General features: G+C 49.8%; 1 protein-coding gene across 1 annotated transcript in view; it reads left to right on the top strand.

Moving 5' to 3' along the window:
* The window catches only part of OBSCN (obscurin, cytoskeletal calmodulin and titin-interacting RhoGEF), a 167,403-nt gene that overhangs the window by 105,415 nt on the left and 38,924 nt on the right, over positions 1-23,064 (top strand). The window contains 7 exon segments of the mRNA XM_070416713.1: positions 2,151-2,423; positions 2,908-3,183; positions 3,448-3,735; positions 3,849-4,124; positions 4,665-5,038; positions 5,589-6,459; positions 7,455-7,733. Coding sequence (XP_070272814.1) covers positions 2,151-2,423; positions 2,908-3,183; positions 3,448-3,735; positions 3,849-4,124; positions 4,665-5,038; positions 5,589-6,459; positions 7,455-7,733 — 2,637 coding nt within the window.

A 23,064-nucleotide genomic window follows, 5' to 3' on the forward strand; every position in this document is an offset into this window, starting at 1 on the left:
TGAGGCTGCGGGCACCCGAGTGGTGGCTCTGCTGCAAGTGCAAGGTGAGGCCGCCCAGCAGGCAGCCCAGGCCTAGCAGGCTTCGGCATGGCCAGCCAAGACGCAATGGTGGAACATCGGGCAGGGGCAGCCAGCAGAGCGTGACCGTGCCAGTACTAGAAAGATAGGATCTGAGCAGTAGGTCCTGCTGAAGCTGGCTGGGCCCTGAGCCCACCCATCCAGACCCCACCCCTCCTAAAGCAGCCTGATAACACAGGGTGGCTGGACAGACCCTGGGCAGAGACTTCCCCTAAAAGAATCTGCATCCAAAACACTGGGGAGGTAGAGGCAGGCAAGGAAGCAGCCTCCGGGCGGGTGAGCAAGCAGGCCTGGGGCCACAGGACCCTCCACAGGGCTCTACGTGGGGCTCTGTTCCCACATCCTGGGCTCAGATCCCAGCTCTGCCCCTTCCCAGGCTGTTGCTTGGATGGTGCACCAAGCCCCATGACCTTGAAAGGATATGCTGTTGGGGAACCAGGAGCAGGGGACAGTGGGCTGCCCTACTGTGTGGAAGGGAGCATTGTTTGGCTGAAGCCACTTGATCTTTGGGAAAATCTGGACTGTCCCTGGTGTTGAGTGAGCTGGAGAGTGGAGACAGTTGTCGGGGCCATCCAAGCTGGATAGCAGGTGTGAGCAGGTGAGACCAGTCTCCCACAGGCCACTCGAGGTCTCCTCCTCCGCACCCCCTCCCCGCCACCCCATTCCCTCACTAGTTCAACAACTAAATTTTGTAAACACTTTTTTGGGGGCACCTGCAAGCACATCAGGGAACAGACAAAACTCCCTCCATTCACGGCAGCACCCCTGACATCCTCATTGGAAATGTGATTGGAACAGTGTGTCCCCAGCCTCGGGGGTGGGTCTGGGGCTCATGGACATCTGGGTAGAGGCTTCAGCCACAGGCTGGAGAAGGGAGCAGAGTAAGGAAGTGGGGACAGTAGGCGCTAGGGGGCTTGCTGCTGCTTTAAAATCTGGGGGTTTATCAAACACAATGGTGACATCCTTGGGTAGGAAGTAAGGGTGAGCTCCAGCAGTGACTTCACTGCCTCCCCCTTGCTCCCCAGCCCTCCTGTCTCAGTCAGCTGGCCCTGATCATGCCATCCAGCAGAATGGAGTCAGACGCCTAAGTCCCTGTCAGCTCTAACGGGAGGAGAGGGGCTGGGCCAAGGGGGAGTCTACTCTGTTGTGGGAAAGCAGTGGGAGAGGGATGTGGGTAGCCCAGCAAGTCCTCTGTTTTGAAACACCCTCCCCACTTCATTTCCTGGGCCCCTGTCCACAGCAGACACCCCTGCCTATGGCATGGGCCTGGCCTCTAACCGATCTGGGAGGGTACATCCTGGCTGTGTGTGGGTTCCGTCTGGGGCACGTACCCAGACAGCAGTTGGGGCTGTGGGCTCGGACCACCAGCTCAGTGACTGCAGTGGCTCCTTGCTCTCATGTGGGTCAAACTCAGACCGTTCCTAGCATCCAGGCCACCCTGGTCACCTGGAGCTCCTCTCCTGCCTGATCTCACCACCTGGCCCCTGGCACCCTTCACCCCGCTGGCCTGACTCCCCGCTGTCCCCATGCATCCCTCCTTCATCCCCATTACAGTGTCCCCTCTTGTCACGCCTCTTGCTGGATGCCTGTCCTGAAAACGGTGCTGGAGGTGGCAAGCCTCACAGTCAGGCACTGAGTTCATGGCCTCCCTGGAAAACGCATGGCCATTTATTATAGACTCTCGGACTTTTTAGGAGAGAACCAGAGAGGGCTGGGGAATATGGGCAGAGGTCTCTCTGGTCCCAGCGAGTGAGAGTAGCAGCCCAGCAGGTCTGATAGCACTGGCCTGGAGACAGAGGGAAGGGGGACAAGTAGAGCCCCACCTGCAGCCAGGGCAAGGGTGGCAGCACCTGTGAGGCTTCTCACCTGTGAGGTGGGGAAGACCCCCATCCAGACTCTAGTGTGGTGATGAGGTGGGCAGGGCCTTGAGAGGACATGCATGAAGGCTCCACGTGACCATCACTGGTCTCCCTCCTGGTGGCCCGCTGTTTGGCCCTATGTCATGGGGGGCATTTCTGTGCGGCCTGGGCAGTAAGAGCTCCCAAGCCCTGAGTCACCCCTCCATCCCCCAGCCAAGAATACAGTGGTGCGTGGCCTGGAAAACATAGAGGTGCCCGAGGGGGGTGAAGCGCTGTTCGAGTGCCAGCTGTCCCGGCCAGAGGTGGCTGCGCACACCTGGCTGCTGGATGACCAGCCCGTGCTCAGCTCAGAGAACGCCGAGGTGGTCTACTTCGAGAATGGTCTGCGGCACCTGCTGCTGCTCAAAAACCTGCGGCCTCAGGACAGCTGCCGGGTGACCTTCCTGGCTGGGGATGTGGTGACCTCAGCGTTCCTCACCGTCAGAGGTGGGTGTGCGGGTGGGGGTCTCTGCCACCCCTGCCACTGGATACTCTGCTGAAGGGATGAGGAGGGGTTGAGCTGGGCCTGCAGGTTGGGCAGGTCCCTCAGACCCTTCCCACTATGGGGTAGGGGTGTGGCCATGGGTCTCTGAGACCCCTTCCCACCAGATGCCAGGGTGCAAGGAGAACCGGTGGCCACAGGGGGTGTGGGTCTCTCAGACCCCTTCCACCCAAAACTGCCTTTATGGGGGAGGGTGGGCAGAGTGGGGAGGGCTGTTAAGGGGGGCTGTTGGTCTCTGAGGCTCTATCCCACCTGAAGTTTGGAATTTGGAGAACAATGATCTCAGAGATCAGATCTCTAAGACCCCTCCCACCCGAGCTGGGCCACCGACTTGGCTCAGAGGTAGAGGGAGGGGTGAGGGGGAAAGGTATCCCAGCACCAAGAGGCCACTGTCCTGGTCCCGAGCTCACACCCTGGCCCCGCCCTCAGGCTGGCGCCTGGAAGTCCTGGAGCCCCCGCGGGATGCGGCCGTGGGGGCAGGAAGGCAGGCCCACTTCAGCTGCACGCTTAGCGAGGTGGTGCCCGTGGGCGAGGCAACCTGGTACATCAACGGGACTGCAGTGCAGCCTGACGACGTGGACTGGATGGTGACTGCAGATGGCAGCCACCACACTCTGCTGCTGCGCCGCGCCCGGCCGCACCACGCCGGCGAAGTCACCTTTGCTGCCCGCGATGCCGTGGCCTCCGCACAGCTCACCGTGCTGGGTGGGTGGCTTGGGTGCTGGACTCTCCCATGGGTGGGTAGGGTCAGAGGTTCCAGCTCCAGAAGCTACTGCAGGCTCTCCGTGTCCCTCTACCCAGGCGCACAACCCTCGCTCCCGGAGACAGGAGCCCAGGCACCTGTCTGCTCACAGGCCTGGGGGGTGATCTGTCCGAGCCCTCACTGCACCCCAGAATCAGACCCTAGGGCAGGAGGGGCTGTGCCCCATATGAGAAAATGGATACCAAACTGACCACCCTCCCCCGCAGGCCTCCCGGATCCCCCGGAGGACGCCGAGGTGGTGGGGCGCAGTGACCACTCCGTGACGCTGTCTTGGGTGGCCCCCACAAGCGATGGCGGTGGTGGTCTCTGTGGCTACCGGGTGGAGATGAAACCATCGGCCACTGGGGAGTGGCAGCTGTGCCACGAACTGGTGTCCGAGCCGGAGTGCGTTGTGGATGGCCTGGCCCCTGGGGAGACCTACCGCTTCCGCGTGGCGGCTGTGGGCCCTGCAGGCGCCGGAGAGCCCGTGCACCTGCCCCAGACAGTGAGGCTCGGTAGGTTGCTGTCCTGGTCCTGGCGGATAAGGGTGGGGGGTCCAGCCTGGAGCACTTGGCCTCCTTAAACCAGAAGAAGGTCAGCATGTCCTTACTGATGCACGCATCCTCAGCAGAGCCCCTGGGACCTGCGCCCGCGCCCCTAGCTCTGGAGAGCCGGCAGGTGGCGGCCGGCCAGGATTTGCGTCTGGATTGTGAGGTGGTGGAGGCTGGAGAGGTTGTCTGGCTGAAGGGAACGGAGCGCATCCAGCCTGGGGGGCGCTTCCAGGTTCTTCGCCAGAGTGGGCGACAGACACTGGTGATTCGGGACTTCTCAGCAGAGGACCAGGGCGAGTACCGCTGCAGCCCTGCCAGGGATCCCATCTCTGCTGCTGCCGTGGCCTTCCAGGGTGCGTCCTCCAGGGCCCAGCATGCGGGAGTGGAGGAGTGGAGGGAAACCCTGGGGTCGGGGGACCCCCACAGCAAGGGGTCCACTTGGGGAGTTTGCCTCACACCAAGGGAAACTGAGGGTTGCTGGGGAGACGCACAGACCCTGCATGGCTCAGCCTCATGTCGGAGCCCATATCTCTGGCGTCTTAGGCTGCACCTCCCTCCCTGAATGCGATCCTGGCCACCACAGTGCTTGATACCCACTGCTGGTCCCTTAAGTCCTCAGGCTCCTGTGCTCTGAGTCCCCCTGCACTGTGTCTCCTCCCCACTGCGTGTGAACCTCCCCATGACCTCTGAGCATCACCCCCTCACTCTGAGGACTGAGGCCTGAGCAGGGGAAGTTGATGCTCAAGGAAAGTGGTTTGGAGCCTCTGAAACCTTGTAAAGGCTGTGCGATCAGAGCTCTCCAGAAGCCCAGGTGGACAGCAGAGGCCTATTGAGGGGAATCACAGTCGGCAGCCCAGTTCCCACCTGGCTGACCAGTCTCCTGCTGTCCACAGTGGTGCTGACACCAGGATCCAGAGATGAGGTCCCTGCACAGCCCAGCCTGCCTCCTGAGGCGGCCCAGGAGGGTGACCTGCACCTGCTGTGGGAGGCCCTGGCTCGAAAGCGCCGCATGAGCCGCGAGCCCACACTGGACTCCATCAGCGAGCTGCCTGAGGAGGACGGGCGCCTGCAGCGCCAGCGGCAGGAGGCAGAGGACCTGGCCCCTGACCTATCTGAGGACTACTCCACAGCTGATGAACTGGCACGCACTGGTGAGGCCGACCTCTCACACACCAGCTCTGACGACGAGTCCCGAGCAGGCACTCCTTCCCTGGTCACCTATCTCAAGAAGGCTGGGAAGCCTGGCACCTCTCCACTGGCCAGTAAGGTGAGCCTCCATCGTGGCCTGCAAGGGAGGCTTGGGTGTCTCAGATCTTTACCACTCATTGTCCATCCATGCATCATCTTATTCACCCATTCACCACCCACCGACCCATCCATTCAGTAAGCCTTTGTCCATCCATCCGCCATCATCCATTTATCCATCCAACAGCCATCCACTTATCCATTCATGCATCTACCACCACCAACCTATCCATCCATGCACCTCCATTTATCACCATCTATCCACACATTCACCCATCTGCCCACCCATCCATCATTCAACCATCCATCCGTTCACTCGCTGTCCATAGGTCTATACCACCCATTTATCCATACATACATACATACATCCATACATACATACATTTATTCATCCATCTGCCATCCACTTAACCACTTATCTATCCAAGGTAGTGCAGCTGCCAGCAGTGGAGGCAGAGTGGCCTGCTGGCACTGGGATCAGACCGGGTTCTGCCACCAGCCTACCCCGGAGGCCCCTGTCCATCCTTTCCCTGACCCAGGCCTTGGTTTCCCTACCCTATCTGTGCACACAGGTTGGGGCTCCAGCAGTCCCTTCTGGAAAGCTGCAGAAGCAGCAGAAACAGCCAACCACAGTGTGCCCGCCACCAGGAGACCTGAGTATTGAGGACCTCAGTGACCCATCTCTGGACAAAGCAGCCATGAAGATCCAGGCTGCCTTCAAGGGTTACAAGGTGCGGAAGGAGATAAGGCAGCAGGAGGGGCCTGTGTTCCGGAGCACATTTGGAGACACTGAGGCACAGGTGGGGGACACCTTACGTCTAGAGTGTGTGGTGTCCAGCAAGGCAGACGTGCAAGCTCGTTGGCTGAAGGATGGAGTGGAGCTGACGGATGGCAGGCACCACCACATTGACCAGCTCAGGGACGGCACCTGTTCTCTGCTGGTCGCTGGCGTGGGCCATGCTGATGCGGGCTGCTACACCTGCCAGGTGAGCAGCAAGTTTGGCTGTACGGTCCACAGTGCCCACGTGGCTGTCAGCGGGACGGAGAGTGAGGCTGAGAGCTCCTCTGGTGGAGAAGTGGATGATGCCTTCCGCCGGGCAGCCCGGCGGCTGCACCGCCTCTTCCGCACCAAGGGCCCAGCTGAGGTTTCAGAGGAGGAGATCTTCTTGAGCGCCGATGAGGGCTCAGGGGAGCCTGAGGAGCCTGGGGACTGGCAGACGTACCGCGAGGATGAGCACTTGGTTTGCATCCGCTTTGAGGCGCTGCCTGAGGCCCGTCGGGCGGCCACCCACTTCCAGGAGATGTTCAACATGCTAGGCATTGGGGTGGACATCAGCCTGTTGGAGCAGGGACCCCGAGGGGTGGAGATACGCATCGCCAAAGTGGCCCTTGCCCCCGCAGTGCCTTTGGAGCCAGTGCCCAGCTTGCGGACCACAGAGGCTGGTGAGTCTGTGAGCCACCTGGAGTGGGATGGGGTGGGAGAGGAGAGGAGAGGCTGGTGCATGACCAGGGTCAGCTGAGAGGTCAAGGAGTTGGCTGGGTCCCAGCTTCTGGCTCTTGGCAGATGCTGTCCACTGAGGTTGGCAGAGCCCAAGTTTGTGGTGGATGGAGCTCCAGCTCCGCCCAGTTCTGCCTGTTATTATCAGAGCCTCAGCATTCTCATTTGTGCACTGGCTATGGGAATGCTGACTTTTGTGTGTTTTTTTCTCCATGAGGGTTTGAGATGCAACCTGTATAAAAGGTGGGGTTCCATGTGGTCTGGTCTGCACCCCATTTCCTGCTCCAGCAACAAAAATTAATTAAAAAGCCACATCACTGTTTACCTGTATGTCCCTAGAAATGGCAGAAGAGGTTTCCTTAACCCACAGTGTTGTGCTTTGAAAATTTCCCTCTCCATTCTTAGAGCGAGGCCTCAACCCTGGACTCCTAGCCATAATGCCTTGGTCCTCCCTCCACTTCCCCTCCTCCAGGCCTCCTGTCTGCTGTCCCTCTGGCCACAAGGTGGCTTGGGAGCCAGGCTGACAAAGGGAGGACTCCCCTAGAGCCGTGGTCGGCAAACTGCGGCTCGCGAGCCACGTGCGGCTCTTTGGCCCCTTGAGTGTGGCTCTTCCTTAAGCCTTAGGAGTACCCTAATTAAGTAAATAACAATGTACCTACCTATATAGTTTAAGTTTAAAAAATTTGGCTCTCAAGAAAAATTTCAATTGTTGTACTGTTGATATTTGGTTTTGTTGACAAATGAGTTTGCCCACCACTGCCCTAGAGAATGGGGAGGAGGGAAGAGCTCAGAGAGCAGAGACAGTGCTGTTTAGCCGCTTAGTCTGTGAGTGCTCTCCCTTGAATGGGGGCCTTGTGGGTCACGCGTGTGCACCGCTGCAGCCCAGGTGATTGGGCACGGGGGCTGCTACTAACTTGCACACCCTACCTGTCCCTCCCAGCCCCAGTGTTCCTGACTGAGTTGCAGAATCAGGAGGTGCTGGACGGGTACCCTGTGAGCTTCGACTGTGTGGTGACAGGCCAGCCTGCGCCCAGCGTGCGCTGGTTCAAAGATGGGAGGATCCTGGAGGAGGATGACCACTACATGATCAGTGATGACCAACAGGGCGGCCACCAGCTCATCATCACGGCTGTGGTGCCTGCAGACATGGGTGTCTACCGCTGCCTGGCTGAGAACAACATGGGTGTGTCCTCCACCAAGGCTGAGCTCCGAGTGGACTGTGAGTGTGGCCGGCCTGCTTTGCTCAGGAGTTCCTGGCTGGGAGGGGCAGTGCTGGGTTGGATGATGTCTTGTGGCTGATGGAGAGCTCTCTAGGAGCCTCTTGGAGTGGGGATAGGGGTCTTAACTCTTTGAGAAGTATCAGGGCTGAGGAGGGACCCAGAAAGGCTTGGAGGTGTCCTGGGGCATGGTGGGTGATTAATGGCACTGTGGGCAATAAGAAATATGTACTAGGTCTCATCCCTGGTTCCTGCTCAGAGCTCTTAAATCTCTTAAAATTCCGAAGTGATAAGTCACTAAAGCAGTGACTCCTGGAGGGCCTCTAGATGGCTTCAGGATGGAGGATGGTCATAGAAAAGACCACATCATGGTCCCTATAAATATGTCTAGCCGAAACCTGTTTGGCTCAGTGGATAGAGCGTCAGCCTGTGGACTGAAAGGTCCCAGGTTCGATTCCGGTCAAGGGCATGTACCTGGGTTGCGGGCACATCCCCAGTAGGGGGTGTGCAGGAGGCAGCTGATCGATGTTTCTCTCTCATCGATGTTTCTAACTCTCTATCTCTCTCCCTTCCTCTCTGTAAAAAATCAATAAAATATATTTAAAAATAAAAATAAAAAAAATAAATATGTCTAAATGATTTTTTAAAAATATGTTTTTTTTATTATTTCAGAGAGGAAGAGAGATAGAAACATCAATGATGAGAATCATTGGTCAGCTGCCTCCTACACATCCCCTGCTGGGGATGGAGGCTACAACCTGGGCATGTGTCCTGACCAGAAGTCGTACTGAGACCTCCTGGTTCATAGGTCAACGCTCAACTGCTGAGCCACGCCAGCTGGACATGCCTAACTGATTTTTGACAAACGTGCAAAAGCAATTGAGTGGAGTAAAGTTTCAAAGATGGTGCTGGAGTAATTTGGACATTTATAAGAAAAAAAAAAGAACCTAGACCATATATGAAAATTAACTCAAAATGGATTACATGCGTAATGTGAATATAAAACTTTAGAAAAACAATAGGAGGAAATCTTCAGTACCTAGAGCTAGGAAAGATCTTTGTATACTTGACTGGCAAAGAAAAAATTAGTAAAATGGACTTCATCAGAGTTAAAACCTTTTGCTGGTGTGGAGCAATGAAGTGTTTCTTAAAAATTGATTTTAGAGAGCGGAAGGGAGAGAGAGAGACAGAGAAACATTGATGTGAGAAACATTAATTGCTTGGTTGCCTCCTTTATGCACCCCCATTGCGGATCAAACCCACAACCTGGGTATGTGCCCTGACCAGGAATTGCACCTGCCACCTTATAGTGTATGGGAAAATGCTCTAACCAAATGAGTCACACTGGCCAGGGAGAGAGAATGAGTTTCTACAGGCTGAGAGAAAATATCCACAAACCATATATTTTGTGAAGGACTTTATTTAAACTATATAAAGAATGCTCAATTTTAAATAGTAAAAAAATGCTTAAAAATCTAATTAGAACAGGAGCATGTGCAGAACTTCAGGGGAAAGGACACAGAGATGACAAATAAATGTGTCAAAGGTCTTCCACACATTAACCAACAGGAAAATGCAAACCAGGACCCTAGCAAAACATCCCTGCACACAATGGAATGACTAACATAAAAACTGTGCTGCCACCACATGCAGGTGAGGGGCCAGAGAAGTGGGACCCTTGTGCACTGCTGGTGGGTGTCAGTGTAAGAAACATTCAAACCTGTACAGAATTTTTGTGAGTATTTGAACCAAACTGCCAGGATCTCAACAGATTGAGATAATGCTCCAGAGAATGGCAGTTTTACACCTTATTTTATACATTACCATCAAAAGAGACGTAAATGGGTTACATTAAATTCATTGGTGATAGATTAGGGAGAAGGGAGAAAGCAAGAGGGGGACCTCTGGGATTGGATACCAAGTAAAGTGATACATCTTTTAGGTAGGTTGGTACTGGATAGTTAATAGTCAACAATTAACATGATAAAAGCAACAATGAGAGGATTTGTAGTCTCTGCTCTGGTGCATTGGTTGTGCCCTGAGGGGTCCAGAAAAAAGAGGAGTTACCCTGACATTCCAAAGGTATGTTATCGTAGATGCAAAAGACAATAGACAGGCTCAGTCAAGGTAAGATTGACTTTTGTGAGGGAAGATCCTAGCCTAGGACATGATTACCCACCATAAACTGCTTTTAGTTTAAAAGTTTTAATTTCAGACCATCCTTTGTGGTTACTTTAGGTCTTTGATTTTGCAAGACTGTCACACCTTCCCTGAGCTTGTCAGGTAGCATGTAGCACCTTTTTGTCCACATGGGAGTGGAAAATGGTGCAGCTACTCTGGTTCATGGTAGGGAATTTTTTATAGAATGAATCATGTACTTACCATATGACCCAACCATCATTTTGTTGGGTGTTTATTCAAGAAATGAAAACTCAAATTCATAACACAATCTATACTCAAATGCTCATAGTAGCTTTGTTTCTAACTAGAGGCATGGTGCACAAAAATTTGTGCACCTGGGAGGGTCCCTCAGCCCGGCCTGTGCCCTCTCGCAGTCTGGGACCCCTTGGGGAATGACCACCTGCTGGCTTAGGCCCGCTCCCCGGGGGACTGGGCCTAAGCTGGCAGTCAGACATCCCTCTGGCAGCCCAGGAGCCCTCGGGGGATGTCCACTTGCCAGCGGGGAGCAGGCCTAGCTGCAGTCGGGCATCCTTAGCGCTGCTGAGGAGGCGGGAGAGGCTCCCACCACCACCGCTGTACTGGCAGCTGTCAGCCTGGCTTGTGGCTGAGCAGAGCTACCCCTGTGGGAGCACACTGACCACCAGGGCGCAGCTCCTTCATTGAGCATCTGCCCCCTGGTGGTCAGTGTGTGTCATAGTGACCAGTGATTCCCAGTCGTTCTGCTGTTAGGGTCAATTTGCATATTACCCTTTTATTATATAGGATAGAGGCCTGGTGCATGGTTGGGAGCCAGCTGGTTTGCCTTGAAGGGTGTCCCGGATCAGGGTCGGGGTCCCGCTGGGGTGACTGGCTAGCCTGGGTGAGGGGATGAGGGCCGTTTTTAGACTGGCCACACCCCCTTCAGGGTGGGGGTCCTTGCTGGGGTGCCTGGCCAGCCTGGGTAAGGGGCTGAGGGCTGTTTGCAGGCTGGCCAAGCCCCCAGCGGGGACCCTTACCCCATAAATGTGTGGCCAGCCTGGGTGAAGGACTGATGGCTGTTTGAAGGCTGGCCACAGCCCCTTCAGGGTGGAGGGTCCTGCTGGGGTCCCTGGCCAGCCTGGGTGAGGGGCTGATGGTTGTTTGCAGGCTGGCCAAGCACCCCAGCAGGGATCCTCACCCCATGAGGGTGTGGCCATCCTGGGTGAGGGGCTGATGGCTGTTTGCAGGCTGGCCAAACCCCCCAGCGGGGACCCTCACCCCATGAGGGTGTGGCCATCCTGGGTGAGGGGCTGATGGCTGTTTGCAGGCTGGCCACAGCCCCCAGCCACCCAAGCTCCCAGTGGAGGCTGGCTGGAAGCAGGTATCTGGGATTTATTGAGCTTCTATAATTGAAACTTTGTTGCCTTTTGCAGAGGCCACAGCCGGCCAGAGCAGGCGGGAAGCTTGGCTTCCTCCATTGCTGGTGCAACCAAGCCTCCTGCTTGCTCCAGCTCCGTGGCTGCTGGCCACCATCTTGGTTGGGTTAATTTGCATATAGTCGCTCTGATTGGTTGGTGGGCGTGGCAAAGGTACAGTCAATTAGCATCTTTGTCTTTTATTAGTGTAGATAGCCAAAAACTGGTAATGACCCATCTGTCCTCAGGGGTTGAATGATTAACTGTGCTCTATGGAATGCCACTCAGCAAGGAAAAGGAACATGTTATTGACATGTGCAGCAAGTGTCATAAAACTGCATTTTATTGCAAGAACACCACACACACACACACACACACACACACACTCAGTGGGGTTCATGTGAAACTTGTATAATCTGAACAAGGTCAGTGGATGGATTAATGTCAGTAATGGATTACTTAAAAGTTAACTTTGCCAGAAACTGGGTAAAGATATATGGGATCTCTATAGTATTTCTTTTTTTAAATTGATTTTTTTAGAGAGAGATAAAGGGAGAGGGAGGGAGAGAGCCATGCTGGCTGGGCTCTATACTATTTCTCAGAACAGCATGTGAATCTACAGTTCTCTCAAAATAAAAAGGAAAAAACTAGTCTGGCCACTGAGGCTCAGTGGCTGAGCAGTGACCAACCTGTGACCCAGGAGGTCGCAGTTTGATTCCCCGTTGCAGGCTTGATCCCCAGTAGGGGGTGTGCAGGAGGCAGCCAATCAAAGATTCTCTCTCATCTTTGATGTTTCTATCTTTCCCTCTCCCTTCTTCTCTGAAAACAATAAAAATATTTTTTAAAAGGAAAAAACTATTAAAAACACAACAATAACAAGTAGAGTATCTTAAATAAGATAAGAGCATACACATGTCCCCATGTACCTCTATTTCCATGCTCTGCATTCTGCTGTGTGGGTCCAGATTTCCATCTGGGGTCTTTCTGCCTGAAGGATGTCTTCTAACATTGTGTGGAGACTGGATATGTTGGAATTCTTTCAGCTTTTGTATATCTGAAAAAAAAAAATCTTTATTTTGGTTTTGGTTTTGAAAGATAGTTTTGCTCGAATAGTTTTTTTCTTTCCATACTTTAATGCTGTAGCTCCTGCCCAGCCAGTGTGACTCAGTGGTTGAGCATCAACCTATGAACCAGGAGGTCATGGTTGGATTCCCGGTTACGGCACATGCCCAGGTTGCAGGCTCAATCCCCAGTAGGGGGCATGCAGGAGGCAGCTGATAATGATTCTCTCATTGATGTTTCTATCTCTTTCTCCCTTCCTCTCTGAAATCAAGAAAATAATTTAAAAATCTCCCCAAACAAAAAGATGTAGCTCCCCTGTCTACTGATTTGCATTATTTCCAATGAGATATATGGCATTATTCTTGTCATTGGTTCTCTGTACATAACTTGTCTTTTCCATTGGGATTTTTATTTTTTTATGTTTGCACACCATAAAATTCACCATTTAAAAATGTATAACTCTTTGGTTTTTAGTATATTCACAGGGTTGTGCAATCACCACTACCATCTAGTTCCAGAACAATTTTTATCATCCCAGGTGGAAACCTCATACCCATTAGCCGTCACTCTCTATCCCTCTCCCCCAGCCACTGGAAACTGCTAATCGACTTTCTGTCTCTCTGAATTTGCCTATTCTGAACATTTCACAGAAATGGAATCCTACAATATATGGCCTTTTGTGTCTGGCTTCTGTCACTGAGCATGTTTCTAAGGCCCATTCATGTGGGAACATATATCAGTACTTCATTCTTTTTTAATGGCTGAAAAATATTCCATTGTGTATGGACTTCTCATCCATTCATTGGATGACATTTATCCATTGGTTGCTTGGCTATTATGAATAATGCTGCTATGAACAATCAAGTACAAGTTTTTATGCAGACATGTTTCAGTTCTCTTGGGTATGTAGCTAGGAGTGGAATTACTAGTTAATATGGTGACTGTTTCTTTAACTTTTAGAGAAACCTCCAAACTGTTTTTGCACAACAGCTGCACCATTTTACACTCCCAGCAGCAATGTATTAGGCTTCCAGTTACCTCCTGGCCAGCACTTGTTATGTTAATTTCCTTAATAATAGCCATGCAAGGGGTGTGAGGTGTTATCTCGTGATTTTGATTGTATTTTTCTAGTGATAATGACTTTTGGTATTGTATGTCTTCTTTGGAGAAATATCTATTCAAATCCTTGGCCCATTTGTTAAATTGGTTTATTTATTTTTTTAAATTTTGAGTTGTAGGAGTCCTTTTTATATTCTGAGTACTAGACCTTTATTAGATATATGATTTTAAAATATTTTCTCCCATTCTGTAGGTTGTCTCTTCACTTTCTTGATAGTGTCCTTTGATGCATGAGTTTTTAATTTTTATGAAGTCCAGTTTATCTATTTTTCTTTGGATGCTTGTACTTTGGTTGTCATGTCTTAGAATCCATTGCCTAATCCAAGGCCATAAAGATTTACACCTATGCTTTCTCTTAAGTTTTTATAGTTTTAGCTCTTATAGTTAGATCTTTGGTCTATTTTATGTTCATTTTGTATATGGTGTGAGGTAAGGGCCCAAATTCATTTTTTCTTGTGGAAATCCAGTTGTTCCAACACCATGTTGCAAAGACTATTTTTCCCCATAAAATTATCTTGGAACTATTGTCCAAAACTAATTTCTATTAAATGTATGGGTTTATTTCTGACTCTCATTTCTATTCCACTGATCTAAATGTCTGCTGTGATGACATTGCCACATTATAGCTTTGTAGTAAGTTTAGAACTATAGACAGATTAGTCCTCCAAGTTTAACTTCATTTGTCCTTGGGTGTGGCCAGAAAATGACAATTGTTCTTTTTCAAGATTGTTTTGAACAATCTGGATCTCTTGCATTATTTTATAAATTATAGGATCGGTTTGTCAATTTCTGCAAAAATGGTCCCTGGATATTTTTAAAGATTTTCTTTTTATAACTGGTTTTGAGTAATTTGATTATGATAATTGTTAGAAATAAGGCAAACCCCAAAACCAGGGGTCCTGACAGAACACAAAGGATACTTGGGAGCCAGACAGAAAGGCAAATATCTTTACTTCTGCAGGAGGGTACGCACACATAGGGTCTGACAGCACATGCACACTGAGCAGGCGGTCAGCTCAGGGTTTTATGCCTGATGCATGTGATCTGTCCCTCACTCTTTTTTTTTTAATTAAATTTTTATTGTTCAGATTATTACATTTGTTCCTCTTTTTTCCCCCCATAACTCCCCTCCTTCCAGCTCCCACCCCACCCTCCGCCCTCACTCCCCACCCACTGTCCTCATCCATAGGTGCACGATTTTTGTCCAGTCTCTTCCCGCATCTCCCACACCCCTTCCCCCCCCAAGAATAGTCAGTCCATTCCCTTTCTATGTCCCTGATTCTATTATAATCAACAGTTCATTCTGTTCCTCAGATTATTTATTCACTTGATTCTTAGATTCATTTGTTGATAGATGCATATTTGTTGTTCATAATTTGTATCTTTACCTTTTTCTTCTTCTTCCTCTTCTTAAAGGATACCTTTCAGCATTTCATATAATACTGGTTTGGTGGTGATGAACTCCTTTAGCTTTTCCTTATCTGTGAAGCTCTTTATCTGACCTTCACTTCTGAATGATAGCTTTGCTGGATAAAGTAATCTTGGTTGTAGGTTCTTGGCATTCATCACTTTGAATATTTCTTGCCACTCCCTTCTGGCCTGCAAAGTTTCTGTTGAGAAATCAGCTGACAGTCGTATGGGTACTCCCTTATAGGTAACTGAGTTCCTTTCTCTTGCTGCTTTTAAGATTCTCTCTTTGTCTTTTGCTCTTGGCATTTTAATGATGATGTGTCTTGGTGTGGTCCTCTTTGGATTCCTTTTGTTTGGGATTCTCTGCGCTTCCTGGACCTGTAAGTCTATTTCTTTCACCAGGTGGGGGAAGTTTTCTGTCATTATTTCTTCAAGTAGGTTTTCAATATCTTGCTGTCTCTCATCTTCTGGCACCCCTATAATTCTGATGTTGGTACGTTTGAAGCTGTCCCAGAGGCTCCTTACACTATCTTCGTATTTTCGGGTTCTTTTTTCATTTTGCTTTTCTGGTTGGGTGTTTTTTGCTTCTTCGCATTTCAAATCTTTGACTTGATTCTTGCGCTCCTCTGGTCTGCTGTTGGGAGTCTGTATAATATTCTTTATTTCAGTCCGTGTATGCTTAATTTCTAGTTGGTTCTTTATCGTAGCATCAAGGGTCTCATTAGATTTCTTGTATATCTCAATAAGTTTATTGGCGGCTTCTAGACAGTTCTTCAGAGACCTTAAAAGTGTGGTTCTGAACTCAATATCCTCCCTTGATAGTTTTGTCCTGTTTCTTTGTCTCCGCATTTTTTACGCTTTCTTGGTGCACCCCCTAGTGGTCTTTGTGCACAGTCTTGTTGTAGTTAAGCCTTGATTGTTGTAGTTAATACTAGAGGGATTTGACCTCCAGGCCGACTGGCTGTGAGAATCAGCTGTGTCTGAAGTAGGAAAACTTCTGTCCTCTGGAGAGGTGCTAATGTAGCCTTTGCCTGAGGCTATCCGGCAAATGGCTCTGCGCAGGGCTTGGGCGGGGCAGGTCGCAGGGGATCAACAGGGCGGGAGGAGGGAGCAGTTATGGCTGCTCTCAGTCCTGTTCCCAGAGGCTCTGCTTCTCAGAATCCCAGCAACCGCTGCAAACCTCGGAGAGAAAGCTGCCTTCGCGTTCCGACCAATGCCACACAATCCCGCTTCTCCTGTTTGAGTCTGAGTCCCTAGAGACTCGCCCGGATCTGTAGCTCAGAGTCTGAGACTCCCTCCCAATTTGAAATTGACAACCGCGCCCTCAGCCACCAGCCAGCTCCATGGGCACCTCTGCACCTTTGTATTTTCCACACTGCACCTCCTCTGAGCCTCAGTATGCTGTTCTCTTTCCCTCTAATTGAAGAATCTCTCCTCAGCCAGCCTTCCTGTGGTTCTGGGTGATGTCCGTTCCGTCTTTTAGTTGTATTTTTGAAGTGGTTGTTCGAGGCAGCAAACTCCGGTGTTTACCTATGCCGCCATCTTGGTTTTCCCTGTCCCTCACTCTTGATTGGTCAGAGCTTAGGCTCACAGTCTTGAGCAATTGGGTAATTTAAAGGAAAAAGGAAGGGGTTGATCTTTGTTGTTTCAAAATGGTGGCCCCCAGGGGAGCTGCAAGTCACATGGGCCCAAATGGTGGCTGCCTAAACTCTCTTCTTTGACAGAAAAGATTAATTATTTATTCTCACAATTCCCCCATTTTCTTATATAACACTTTTCTTCAAACTTGGCTAACATTCATTGACTTTCATGCTCTGCAGTGTTTAGGAAATTATTTTGCTGTTTGGTCAATGCAGTTTCATTTACCCTTTGGATAAAACCTCTCATACATGGGATGATAGAACAACCCATTACTGTTACTCCTAACACTATTATCAAAGAGGTGAATATGGACACCATCATCCCCTTCCATTCTCCGAACCATTGCTCTAGTGCAGTGGTCAGCAAACCGTGGCTCGCAAGCCGCATGCGGCTCTTTGGCCCCTTGATTGTGGCTCTTCCACAAAATACCACGTGTGGGCGCGCACATACAGATTAAAACTTCATGGCCCATGCGCAGAAGTCGGTTTTCAGCCTGGGCGAGTCTATTTTGAAGAAGTGGCGTTAGAAGAAGTGGGGGGTGTCGGTAGGTTGGGCGACGGGAGACGCAGCGCAGGCGGGCCATGGGATACGCAGCATGGGGGAGGTACATTGTTTTGAGGTACATTCGTTGAGGTTGACCCCTTCCAACTCTCCCATCCACACTCATCTATCTGAAACAAGTATACAAGACGAGTGTGGATGGAAGAGTTGGAAGGGGTCGACCTCAGCGAACGTACCTCAATCAGATTGAGGACATTTTTAGCAAAAGCCAGTTTAGGAGTACCCTAATTAAGTTAATAACAGTGTACCTACCTATATAGTTTAAGTTTAAAAAATTTGGCTCGCAAAAGAAATTTCAATTGTTGTACTGTTGATATTTGGCTCTGTTGACTAATGAGTTTGCCGACCACTGCTCTAGTGAATCAGAGAAAGGGTCCTCAATTCTAGGATTCTCAGCTAACTCATTAGCTAAATTGTTAATCCCTATACGACCTTGATAATGGTTCCGTCTGGAGCTGTGTTGTCAGGGATGAATGTACACTGGCCCCCCAACATTACATATACTCCTTTTTCTGCCAAAATCAGATCCAAGACCAATCTACTCTCCCATGTCATCCTGCTGGTGGCATCTAGTTGTTTAGCTATACCTTTAACTGCATCTCAGAGTATAGTTAATAATCCTTTGTTGATTATAGTAAATACTAGTGATCCAGTGCATGAAATTTGTGCACATTAAAAGGGAATTAATTAGAGAAAATATTTTAATATTGCTATTTGCCCTTTCTCTATAATAGAAGTGTCAGAGATGAAAGAAAATTAGTAAAATGTATATGAAAATCTTCCTCCTGTCAGAGTCTGGGGCATGCCATGGGAACTAGAGTCAAGTACCCGCCCACCCATGTGCACCTCAAAATTGTGTGAGACCCAGACCCAGCCAGCCCCACCCCCATTAAGCTAGATCCAGACCCAGCCGGCCCCACCCCTGTCAAGCCCTGCTGGGGGGGGGGGCGCAACCTCAGGTCGCCTGGCCCGGCACCGGGGTGGGGGGTGTGGCCTGAGGTCCCCCAGCCTGGGCCAGGGCAGGGGGCACACCTTGAGGTTCCCCATCAAGCCTCATGGGCAGGAGTGCAGCCTGAGGTCCCCTGTCAAGCCCCGCTGGACAGGGGGCACAGCCTCAGGTCCCTGCTGATTGCTCGTTAAGGCTCATTACAGTAACTCGGCCTCCACTGTGGGTGCAGCCATCTTGTGTTACAGAATCTCTGCCTCCGCTGTGGGCACAGCCATCTCGACAGTTGTGGCATGATGGTCAATTTGCATATTCCCTCTTTATTAGATAAAATAATTAATCCAACCACATTCTTATTTACAGTGGACCACCAAAACAGGACAGATTTAAATCCTGTGGCAATCTGATTTCTAGCCTTAAACTCATTTGGCACTCTCCTGGAACCCCAATGGGTTCTGTGTATATATGGGGATCAAAGGGACCCCTTGGACTCTCTCTTCTTCCTAGTCTGTCTGTCCATTGAAAAAGGTTTACGATATGTCAAAGTGAAAGGGATAGCCAATTGTATCAGAGCACAAGTTCCACTCCAACTGCCGGGCTAGGCCCCACATAAGGGTCCTCCACAATACTACCAGATATCAACACGGGGTATCAGCAGTGCAGAATTATTGGCTTCTGAGGATACTCAGCCATTTACACATCTGGATAAATTTCCCATAAACTCTGAGTACTATTCCCCCCCACCTTAAGAGGCAGGAGGTATAGTTTACATTGGAAGTGGAGGCTGGATCATTTTGGGGGATCCTTGCTCTTTACCTCTGTTGGATGGGAACAACAGGGAGAGAGTACTACAAGAAGCGTTTTCCCAGGCGGTTTCTTCCTGATACAGGACAAGCACACATTCCATCCAGGTACTGTCTGAGGTCCATTCAAATGGAAATGGGACCACTTGGGTCTCTAGCCTTCATGCCTCTCAAGCGTAACAGTTACTTTTATTTAGGGTGCGTACAGAATATTTAATCCATAATCATTTCCTTATATCCTACTTCTATTTGCATGGTGGTGGCAGTGGCCTAGGGTACCTTGTCCTGTGACATCTACTCCTAAATCTAGTCCTAGCCAATCTTTTGTCCTAAAAGCTGAAATATCCAAGTCATTCAAGTTATCTATAATCAGTAACTTAACTCGGTAAGCATGATCCAGATTATACACATTTTCCCAGTCTACATTGTAAGCCCCTGCAATTTTCCAGAGCCCTAAAGCAAATAGCTTACAGTTTCTTTAGTGTTAATTTCAAGGGGATATGTCCTAGTGTGGCCGTCCAAGTTGAGGTGTCTCCACCCAGGGAAGCTGGTGGTCCACCCTTAACCCGTGTGTAGGTCCATACTCATTCTGCAGTCTGAACAGTGGTCTCAGTGGTAAGCAAGACAAGGTAGGGTCCTTCACAGGAGGGTTCCCACTTGTTTCTCTCCATGTCTTGACCAGAACATAGTCTCCCGGTCGATGGCGATGAGCCAGGAACTCAAGAGGAGGGTCAGGAGGCCTTCTAACCTGAGGGAGATTAAAGTAGAAGAGATACCCAGTACATAGTTCTTAAGAAATTGGTCCCTAGTCTCCATTGTAGAAAGATCTTGAGGCATTCCAGGGCCTAGTGGAATGACCTAAATGTTTAACAATTTTTACCATTTAACCCAGCAAAATTTTAAGCTACATGCTCTCGGGACCTGGGAGTCAACCTTGGACCTGGGAGTCAACCTTGGAATGTGGTCCATTCTCATTCAAGAACTGCCCATTATCATGGAAACATTAATGTTGTTGCCCAAACAATAGAGTCCCACCCCAGCCCACATTGCTTACTTCCCCATACCTGTAATCCCTGCTTCCCCATGTAATCTTTGTCCCTATGTTCCTAAACCAGCGGAGAGCAAACTAAGCCCCCAAAAGATAGAAATCAGTAACCAAAATTACATTACAGACACACAGACAAAAAAAATCTCACTTGCTAAGAATTTCTGGCAGCTGATGCCGTAAGAAGGAAAGCAGGAAGAGTCCCCAAGATTAAGAATTCTTGGAAGCTGCTGGGGCATTCCTGCAATCTCTGCCACATGTTCAGCCTTGCCACAAATAGCTGGGCTCCCCCAAAGCAGGACATGCCCAATCTTAAAACAAATTAAACCAAACAACAAAGAGACACAAAACATCACAGGTATGCACAACCCACAGATAAAGCTTCACACCATGCTCCTTGTCTGTCTGGCTACAGACACCACAGAATGCCCTGATTAAAAAACAACAAAGCAGAACAATGTCTCCTGTCCCTGGTTCAGAGACTGTCCTTCCCCTGAACCTCAGCATTCTCCCTTATGGACTATCTGGGAGAATGTATTCCCTAGGCCTAGAATTTTTGTTTCCCATTCTCAGAAAGTCCCCTGTGACTATGTGCTCAACCTCCCATACTGGAAATTTCTCACACTCCCCGAAATCTGCTTCAAACCTCTCTGGCCACTTCCCTCACAGGAAAACGGAACCACAGATCAGAACTCTGCACTAGCTTCATGTCCAAGACACATCCCAGTCACATATACCCGACCTTTGAGGATACCCAACCACCAAAGTAATACTCAGTCCAATTCCCCACCTTGGCTCATGCATGAGGTCACCTGATTGCCATGGTTCTTGCTTGCTTGGGCCCTTCCTCCATTGCTGGCTGACTCTCTATCCCAAGCTCATAATCAGCCCAGGGGGTAATGGCTGTCCTTCCTCACCGAGGCAGTCACAACTTGGCAGCAGGGCACACCTCCCTCCTCAGGAGAGGGGTCCAATTGCCCCTGTAGTGACAATTAGAATTACAGATGAGCCCCCAAATTGTTAGAAATAAGGCGAACCCCCAAAACTAGGGGTCCTGGCAGAATACAAAGCATACTTGGGAGCCAGATAGTAAGGCAAATATCGTTAACTCCTGCAGGAGGGTGCACAGACACGTAGTCTGGCAGCACATACATACTGAGCAGGTGATCTGCTCAGGGTTTTATGCCCTACGCACGTGATCTGTCCCTCACTCTTGATTGGTCAGAGCTTAGACTCACAGTCTTGTGCAATTGGCTAATTTAAAGGAAGGAGTTGACCTTTGTTATTTCAAAATGGTGGCCCCCAGGGGAGCTACAAGTCATGAGGGCCAACATGGTGGCTGCCTAAACTACCTTCTTTGTGTTAACGTAAAAAAACCATTGAAACCTGTAAAGAATTTTGTGAGTTTATTTGAGCCAAACTGTGGACATATGCCGGGAAGCAGAACCTCAACGAATTGAGATAGTGCTCCGGAGAATGGCAGGGTTACATCCGTATTTATACATGAAATTCATTGGTGACAGATTTAAGGAGGTGGGATTAAGCAAAGCAGGGGAAACCTCTGTGATAGGATAAAAAGTAAAATGATGAACACATACTTAGGTGGGTGCAGGATCAATTAACATGATAATGAAGGAATTTGTAGTATCTGTCCTGACACCGAGAACATTTGGTTGTGCCCCATGGGCTCCAGAAAAAGGGAAGTTACAAGTTACCCAGACATTTCAAGGGTATGTTATCTTAGAGGCAAAAAGGCAAATGGGCCCAGTAAGGATCAAAGTTGATCTTGTCAGTGAAGATACTGGCCTAGGACATAACTGCCCACCATAACTGCTTTTAGTTAAAGTTTAATTTCAGACCATCCTTTGTGGTTATTTTAGGTCTCTGAGTCTGCTAGGCTGCCATGCAGGCCTTCCCTGAGCTTGTCAGGTCAGCCTGTGGCCCCTTTTGTCCACATTTGACAGAAAAGATTACTTGTTTATTCTCACATATTCTTTGATTTGAGAGAGAGAGAGAGAGAGAGAGAGAGAGAGAGAGGAAGGAAGGGAGAGGGAGAGAGAGATAAAATCATTGATCAGCTGCCTCCTGCACGCCCCCTACTGGGGATCGAGCCCACAACCTGGGCACGTGTCCTGACCAGGAATTAAAACTGGTGACCTCTCAGTGCATGGAATGATGCTCAACCACTGAACCACACCAGCCAGGGCTGGTGCAACTTTTCTTTATGTTCCCCTTATGCTTGCAGTTAATGGAGCTTCTTGGAATTTTGGGGGTTTATAGTTTTCAATAAGTTTGGATTTTTTGGCCATTATTTCTTCAAGTATTTGTTCTTTTCCCCTCATTTGGTGACTTCAGTTACATGTCTATCAAGCTACTTGAAGCCACAGTGCAGCTCATTGATACTCTTAAGTTTTTAACACTATTTTTTTCTCTGTGCATTTCATTTGGATTTTTCTATTTCTATGCCTATGCAGTCACTGCTCTTAGTATCTAATCTGCTGGTAGTCTCATCTACTGTATTTTTTGTCTCCAGAAATTCTACTTGACTCTTCTTTATATGCCCTATCTCTACTTAACTTTTTTTGAAAACAGAGAATACAGTTCTGATACCTGCATGTCCTTCTCTGGCAGTTCTAATGTCATGTCAGTTCTGACTGATCATTCTCCACATTGAGGGTCCTGTGTTCCTGCCTCCTTGCATGTCTGGAGACTTCTGACTGTGTGCCTGGCACTGCGAGTCTTGCCCTGCGGGGAGCTGGATGTTGTGCATTCCTGCAGGTCTCCTGGAGCTATGTTCTGGAAAACAGTGGCTTCTTTGGAAGCACTTTGGTTGTTTGGTGTGTGATTTGTTAGTTGAGGCCAAGGCAGCACTCAGGGCTAATTCTCTTCCTACTGGGGAGAGAACGCTCCTGAGCGCCCTCCAGATGCCTGAGGGTTGGGTTTCCAGTCTGGCTGTGGAAATAGGAGCATCCCAGACCTTGTGCCCCTCCAGCATTGTTTCCTCTAGCATCTCAGATGGCTCTTCCCTCACATGACGTACTAATTAGTCATCTGCTTAATCCCTGAGGGAGGGATCCCTCTGTGTAGCTGCCTCTTCTCTGGTTTTCTGTCCTGTGACTCCAGCTGCTTTCTGTCTCCTCAACTCAGGGTCTGCCTGGCTCTGCCTCAGCTTCCTCTTCTGGGCCTGAAGGC

The sequence above is a fragment of the Myotis yumanensis genome, unplaced genomic scaffold (genome assembly GCF_028538775.1).
Source record: "Myotis yumanensis isolate MYYU_CA2020_CCGP unplaced genomic scaffold, mMyoYum1.0.hap1 SCAF_5, whole genome shotgun sequence".
In the NCBI taxonomy this organism is placed as follows: domain Eukaryota; kingdom Metazoa; phylum Chordata; class Mammalia; order Chiroptera; family Vespertilionidae; genus Myotis; species Myotis yumanensis.